The sequence below is a fragment of the Primulina tabacum genome, chromosome 13, assembly GCF_025594145.1.
Source record: "Primulina tabacum isolate GXHZ01 chromosome 13, ASM2559414v2, whole genome shotgun sequence".
Taxonomy (NCBI): domain Eukaryota; kingdom Viridiplantae; phylum Streptophyta; class Magnoliopsida; order Lamiales; family Gesneriaceae; genus Primulina; species Primulina tabacum.
This window is the reverse complement of record NC_134562.1, coordinates 36,458,668-36,466,545: the sequence shown is the minus strand read 5'-3', so window position 1 is coordinate 36,466,545 and position 7,878 is coordinate 36,458,668. Positions and strand designations below refer to the sequence as shown.

The 7,878-nt window shown below is 39.6% G+C and overlaps 1 protein-coding gene and 1 pseudogene across 6 annotated transcripts; both read left to right on the top strand.

The window, feature by feature from the left end:
* LOC142521630 (protein FAR-RED IMPAIRED RESPONSE 1-like) lies at positions 1-4,843 on the top strand. 6 transcript variants are annotated; one of them, XR_012814319.1, is made up of 9 exons: positions 1-117; positions 985-3,167; positions 3,257-3,310; positions 3,453-3,521; positions 3,665-3,727; positions 3,850-3,912; positions 3,991-4,035; positions 4,126-4,618; positions 4,691-4,843. XR_012814319.1 is itself a non-coding variant. In XM_075624744.1 (8 exons), exons 2-8 carry the CDS (start codon positions 1,056-1,058, stop codon positions 4,192-4,194), a joined length of 2,481 nt encoding a protein of 826 aa, XP_075480859.1. In that variant the 5' UTR covers positions 1-117; positions 985-1,055; the 3' UTR covers positions 4,195-4,843. The 6 variants fall into 6 exon arrangements, 1 of the variants encoding a protein (XP_075480859.1); XR_012814317.1 differs by having other exon boundaries at positions 3,844-3,912; positions 4,699-4,843; XR_012814316.1 differs by having other exon boundaries at positions 3,844-3,912.
* A 1,034-nt stretch (positions 4,844-5,877) lies between these two features.
* On the top strand, positions 5,878-7,591 carry LOC142521632 (glucan endo-1,3-beta-glucosidase-like; annotated as a pseudogene).
* The last annotated feature ends 287 nt before the right edge of the window (positions 7,592-7,878 follow it).

The following is a 7,878-nucleotide window of genomic DNA, read 5'->3' as shown; positions in this document are numbered from 1 at the left end:
AAACGTAGTTGTTATGCCTAGGACGATGGATTTGGGGGTCTCTCTAGTTCCTCATTCGATCGTCTCTGACCTCTGGTTCTGTGTCATCGTTTTTCCATTTCAAGGCATAATCTGAAGGTGCGGCTAAGCTTCTTTTTCAATCCTCATCTTAAACTGAGGCGAATCCTCGTGGGGATGGGGAGAGGTTCCGAGTGAATATAATGAAGGGTTGGCGGTTAGCTTGGGTTTATCATTCCAGGAAAAAATTAAGTAGTTCTCTTGATTCAGGTTTTTTATTCGGTGAAATTCTGGTGTTATGTGATAATGTGAATCGGGTTTGGTGTCATTTTTCATCTCAAATAAGTAAGTTGTGGATCAGGGCTTTGAAAAGTTTTTGTCCGTGCAAGGTTGTTTTGGGTGTTGGTAATTTGAAATTTTAGCTTTGTATCAAATAATTGAATCAGAGATGTTGGAAGGGAAGCGAAAATTTGTTACAATAATTCTAAATCAATCCTGAGAAATTTTGAATGTTGTGGATAGTTTGGTGTACGTCTCCATTGGCTTGGTTGTGGTTTATTTGTTTGTCGGGCCCACTTTTTAGATCTTCATTTGTTGCCAAGGCTGCTGATATGCTTGTCCTGTAAAGCTTTATTCCGTACATATTCTTTAGCTGATTCCCACGTATGGCGTCTCAGGAATGAGAAACAACTTAGTATACTGCCTTGGTGTAGAACTGAGAAAAGGAAATATTTTTTGAGTTTATTGATTCAATCAACATGCAATCACGTGGCTTTTTTGTTGGTTCTTTTGAAGCAATTCGAAGCGTAGAAAGAATAATAGTTGCTGGTGGTACTTTGTATTTTTAATTTTATAGTAATTTATATTTTGTGTTATATGATCCTGAGTCGATACAAAAAAGCCCGAATTTTAGCTCTATTCAAGTTCATTGTGTCATGTTTTAGATTTTATTCACAATTTCATGTTCTTCTTTTTGCCCGTCTACAGGATTGATTAAGTTATAGTAGAACCATGGGTCGTGCAGTAATTTAATAACCTTGGAAATATACATTTCGAAGATGGTGGATTTTGTGGACACTGTGGAAGCTGTTGGTGGTGTGACCGGTTTATGTATAGTTGATGTTTCAGATAGTGCTCAAAATAAGGATGGACAGTTGATTGGCTGTCCTAAAAGTGATACTGTAGGGATTGAAGGTGAAAACTTGGAACAACATGATGGGATAGAATTTGAATCCCATGAGACGGCTTATATATTTTATCAGGAATATGGAAAATCTATGGGATTCACCACGTCGATTAAAAATAGTCGACGTTCTAAGAAAACCAAAGAGTTTATTGACGCCAAATTTGCATGCTCAAGATATGGGGTCACACCAGAATCGGAGGGTGGCAGTAGTCGAAGGCCAAGTGTCAAAAAGACAGGTTGTAAGGCTAGTATGCATGTAAAGAGAAAGCGAGATGGAAAATGGTATATTCATGAATTTATGAAAGAGCACAATCACGAGCTTTTGCCTGCCTTAGCATATCATTTTCGTATTCATAGGAATGTGAAGTTAGCTGACAAGAATAATATAGACATCTTGCATGCAGTTAGTGAGAGGACAAGGAAGATGTATGTTGAGATGTCTAGACAATATGGTGGGGGCCATAAATATTGCCTTGACAAGAATGAGTTTGATCACCAGTTCGACAGAGGTCGGTACTTGGCATTAGAAGAGGGGGATGCTCAGGTCATTCTTGAGTATTTTGTGAGAATTCAGAAAGAAAACCCTTCTTTCTTCTATGCTATTGACTTGAATGAAGATCAGCGTCTGAGGAACTTGTTTTGGGTTGATGGGAAAAGCAGGAAAGATTATATTTACTTCAATGATGTTGTTTGCTTTGATACCACTTACATGAAAATCAATGAGAAAATGCCTATTGTTCTGTTCATTGGGGTGAACCATCATTTTCAGCCAATGTTGCTTGGTAGTGCACTGTTAGCTGATGAAACTAAACCAACATTTGTCTGGTTAATGAAATCATGGGTTAAAGCAATGGGGGGGCAAGCTCCTAAAGTGGTAATCACCGATCAAGATAACCACTTGAGATCTGCTATTGAAGAAGTTTTCCCATATACGCGCCACTGCTTTGCACTTTGGAATATATTAGAAAGGATGGCTGAAACTCTTGCTCATGCACTCAAATATCATGATAATTTGATGAAAAAATTCAACAAGTGTATATTCAAGTCGTTGACAGATGAAGAATTTGACATGAGGTGGTGGAAGATGATCGGCAGATTTGAACTACATAACAATGAATGGATTCTTTCACTGTATGCAGACCGTAAGATGTGGGTTCCTACTTTTCTGAAGGAATGTTTTTTGGCAGGGTTATCTACATCTCAACGATCGGAAAGTGTAAACTCCTACTTTGATAGATACATTCACAAAAAGATCAATCTGAAAGAGTTTGTGAGACAATATGGAGTAATTATTCAAAGTAGGCATGGGGAGGAAGACATGGCTGACTTTGACTCATGGCACAAACAGCCGGCACTCAAATCACCTTCTCCTTGGGAAAAACAGATGTCAACAATATATACACATGCAATATTTAGAAAATTCCAGGTTGAAGTTTTAGGCGTGGTAGGCTGCCATCCTAAGAAGGAAAAAGAAAATGGAGGAATTAGTACTTTTAGAGTCGATGATTGCGAAAAAGTTGAGCATTTCATGGTGACATGGAATGAGGTGAATTCAGAGGTTTCTTGTTCATGTGTGATGTTTGAAGATAGAGGCTTTCTTTGTAGGCATTCAATGATCGTCCTTCAGATGTGCGGTATTTCTAGTATCCCATCCAGATACATCCTGAAAAGGTGGACAAAAGATGCAAAAACCAGGCAAGTAGCGAGAGAAGGGACAGAGAGAATCCAAAATAGGGTGCAGAGATACAATGTTCTTTGTAGACGTGCAATTGAATTAGGTGAAGAAGGTTCTTTGTCTGAGAATAATTACAATATTGCTTGCCGTACTTTAATTGAAACCTTGAAGGACTGTGTAAATATTAATAACCGAAATACCATGGAACTTAGTGGTAGTTCTGTTGCTCTTTGTCGTGCTGATGAAGAGAGTCAATTCGTTCATTCTACTAAAACAAATAAGAAGAAGGCAGCAAACAAGAGAAGAAAAGTTAGTAGCTTTTTTTTGCTGTCAATATCTATGTTCGTTTGGTAATAATTTGTTACAAGGAATATATTCAATGCATGTCTATATCTCAGTTACAAACAGACAAGACAGTTGTTGTTGAATCCCAAGACCATTTGCAACAAGAGGTGAGCCATAGTGTAGCTTAGTAATAGTTTTTCCATGGCTTGCTTATAACTTGCATGATGTCTATTAAAAGGTTGAACTCATTTGTAATCTCTTATATGCGTGAAAGACTACGCTCTCCTGATATGATTTTCCCCTCTCCAGGAGAATTTATATTCAGATGGAATGACCCTAAATGGGTTCTACGGATCCCAACATAATGTGCACGGACTGGTAAGCCTTTGTGAGGTTCCTGACCGCATTATTGTAGGAACATTTTAGTGGTCAAAGATGCTAGCTTCTGAATGTAATGGTTTTTAGAATGAAAATATAAAAAACAGCATGATACATTATATATGACCTTTTCTATTGATTAGTTAAATCTGATGGAGCCACCACAAGATGCGTACTATGTTGGCCAACAGACGATGCAGGGGCTGGTATTTTTTGTTTACTTCGTCATAAAATATTGATGCCTTCAAGTCTACAGAACCTTGGTTCTATTTACATGTGATGTAATTTGATGGGGTGTGTATCTTTTTGGGTTGTATCGTAGGGACAGTTAAACCCCATTGCGTCCAGTCATGATGGCTTTTATGGAGTTCAACAAAATATGCCTGGACTGGTATTCTAGTGGATTACGCATCAATCTTGCAATGTTTATCTTAGACGATGGGTTACCTTTTTCACTCTATTATTGTAGGGGCATCTGGATTTTAGACAACAAAGTTTCAGTTATGGCATGCAGGTTACTTGTAGCAACGTGTCTTAAATCTCAATAATTCACTACTTAATAGACTTTACTCCTCAATGACTTCCATTTTTGAATTTTTATCAGGACGAACATAATGTGAGATCGTTGCAGTTGCAAGGCAATGCTAGACATGCTTCAGAACTGCCACAATAGCCACATCCTCTGCCATCAGTCGAGATTTTACATTTTTCTGGGATATTTTGGCTGTAGTAGATGTTTCAAAAGATTGGTCGTATTAGGATTCCGCACCTCTAATTACTGTAGAAGACAGATCCCTCAAAATGATGTTATAAACTGTTAATAAGTCAGTGAAAGCGTTTTTGTATCTCGTCTTCTACTTTTCTGCCATATCATTGATTGATGAATCTTGCTTTACCCTGGTTATCAGTTAAACAATGTATAAAGCAATGTGTGACACGAGTCAGGGGTGGCGGCGGATTTCTGAATTCACGGAATTTAGGATCCGGATATGATCGCCTTACAGTTTGTATATCCCTAACTAATTGATTTGCTGAAATTTTTCATGCTTTTAGCAGGTTCCACTTTGGCTGAAGGAACGTGAAGAACCTAGCGACAGGTAGATTTCAATACAAAGTATCTTGTCAGCCATAGTTCCATTTTTCCTTCAAATTCCAATGACACACTGCAGGTTTGCAGGTCAAGATAATCTGGATACCATACCATCAACTCTCTGCTCTCTCGTTGACGGGTTTGATCAGATGGTGGATTTGGGAATTTAATAGTGATTTCCTGCATTATTTAACCTTAACCCCCTAGTCTCTGTGTGTGTGTATGTTTTTTTTTTTTAAATAGTCATCTTCTCTGTATTTCAATACATTGTAATCTCAGCTGTGGCAACTTGTCACCATTGTGTGGTATATTTCATCGAATGTTGTTAATGGAGAGTGTCAATTATGAAAGACTCTCTTAAATATCGAGGACTGTGAAGGTATTTGACCAACGTAAGAATTTAATAATTGTGACAACAGTCTTAATTCTATCTCGGGAAGCGTTCCTGCCTTTAGTAATAAATAGTAAAAAAAACAAAAACAAAAACGAAATTACTCTACTTTATAGCAATTGCCCCGAAACCAAATCGACAAATTATTATGTCATAATTCCGCTTTATTATTGTTGAATAAGATAAAAATGATAATATACCATGACTGTTTTTTTGTTGACTGGCCCTTCCAAATTTACAAAGATTCTTGCCGGAAACGGTCAAGTGACATGGATCCCAATTAAAGGGCGGTCCCCATTTTACATTGGTGCAACTAAAAGCGATCGTCAAAATTCTTACAAAACCAAAGAATTTGCATCTGTTGAGGAAAAAGTTGAATCTTTTTTGGTTTAGGTAGAATTTTAAAGGATAACCACTAAAGGGTCGCAGTTTTTTATTCTGATTTGTCAAACCAAATTTTCGTTTTTAAACATATTGACTTGATGTTTTATTTGTTTCCAACATTTTTTAAGTTGTGAATTTTTGTTAGCAATTCCATATTCATGTTTCAAATTTTGCCTATGGAAGTATTTTCAGCGACAAAATTTCATTGTTAATTTTTATTATTATTATTATGACGTAGTTATTTAATAGCTTCAAGAATAATAATAATAATAATAATAATAATAATAATATATTGTTAAAGACGAAACTGTTTCTATGATCATTCACACACTCTATTTCCCCCAACAAGAAAGGAAGCTTTAAAAGAACAAAATCAGAAGTTGCCATTAATTTGAGCTTTCACTTTTTCGAGATGCAGTTCATGGAAGCTCTCCCCATTTCTCTCCTCTTGCTAGTCTTCTCTCTTCTTTCAATTGCAGGTATCTGTATTTTTTTTCCCTTTTCTCCATACAGTAGTAATATTTCTGTGAATTGGGCAGCAATGCATATCAACTTTTAAGATTTTTTTAGTTCTGCGGATGTACATGGCTCAAAAATAGGCTTCAATTTGGCTGCATTTTTCTCTTTTGTTCTTCTTATTCTTCTTCCGACACGGATATTCTGTGAACAAATTAAGTTCAATCAATTGGGATGCCGCCGCATTTACATGCCTTTTCTGGGCTTTACCCCCTCTCATTTCTTGGGCGCTAATGGTACATTGTTGGGTTGCAGAAGGTGGAGGTTCCATTGGTGTGAACTATGGCCGGATAGCAAACAACCTCCCATCGGCGACAAAGGTGGTGCAGCTCCTGAAATCGCCGGGTTTGGATAGGGTCAAGGGCGTACGACACCGACCCGGAAGTTCTCAAGGCATTGTCCGGGTCGGGTATCAGAGTCACTGTCAATCTCCCCAACGAGCTCCTCTACTCCGGCGCCCGCCGCCAGTCCTTCGCCTATTCGTGGGTTCTCCGCAATGTCGTGGCCTACCACCCATCCACCGCAATCGAAGCCATCGCCGTCGGGAATGAGGTCTTCGTCGACACTCACAACACCACTCGCTACTTGATACCGGCGCTGTTTAACATTCAAGAAGCTCTGGTCAAGTACAAACTCCATGAAGACATCAAGCTGTCGTCTCCCATTGCACTCAGCGCGCTGCAGAACTCGTACCCCTCCTCGGCCGGTACGTTTCGACCGGACTTGATCGAACCGGTGTTCAAGCCCATGCTGGAGTTTCTGAGGAAAACCAGGTCCAAACTCATGGTGAATGTATATCCCTTCTTCGCATACGAATCCAATGCAGACGTCATACCGTTGGACTATGCCCTCTCCCGGGAGAATCCCGGAGTCGTGGACGCTGGCAACGGCCTGCACTATTTCTCACTCTTCGACGCTCAGATCGACGCCGTATTCGCGGCCATGTTGGCGTTGAAATATGAAGACGTCGGAATCATTGTCAGCGAAACCGGGTGACCGTCCAAAGGCGACTCCAACGAGCACGGCGCAAGTTTAGAAAACGCAGCCTCGTACAACGTAAACCTAGTCCGCCGAGTCCTAACCGGCGTCGGGACCCCATTGCGACCCAAAGAAAACCTGAGCGTGTACCTGTTCGCCCTCTTCAACGAGAACAAGAAGGTGGGACCCACGTCGGAGAGGAACTTCGGGCTGTTCTACCCCCAACGAGAAGAAGGTTTATGAGGTTCCGTTCACAGTGGAAGGTCTGAAGAGCTACAGAGAAATCAAACCTCCGGGCAAAAGCGGCGAGCAGAGAGTATCGACAGGGAGTGGGGGGAGACGTGGTGCGTGGCGAAGATGGATGCCGATAAAGATAAGCTGCAGGAGGGTCTAGATTACGCTTGCGGGGAAGGTGGCGCCGTCCAGCCAGGGTCCACGTGTTTCGATCCTAACACACTCGAGGCTCACGCATCCGACGCATTCAACAGTTATTATCAGAAGAAGGGACGTAGCATCGGGACTTGCTTCTTTGGTGGGGCCTCGTATATTGCCACTCAACACCCCAGTAAGATTTCTTCCATTTTATTATTAACAAATAAAATTTTAAATTTGTTTAGAATTTTAATTTATTTTTTTGATCGATTAAACCATCGAACGAATTGTCACGCTCCCTCCCTGGGGCCTCGATAAACTAAAACGAGCTTGGTCGCGGTTGAGTTGATTAAATAAGTGAGGAAATTCTATTCGTCCAATCAACCTCTTTTTGAGTGAATTTATCGCACAAAATTTGTACAATATGATTTATTTAGTTAACGAAATTCGCATGATATTATGTTGCTCTAACACTTTACTTAGTTCATTATGAAAAATAATGATTGCTAGTTCACGCATCACAGAAAAAAACAAAACAAAACAAAACTGGTTTGAGCTCTAATTCAATATCTCGTAAATTTATGTATAATTTTTTTGATCGACAATTAGTGGCGCATGTTAAGAGT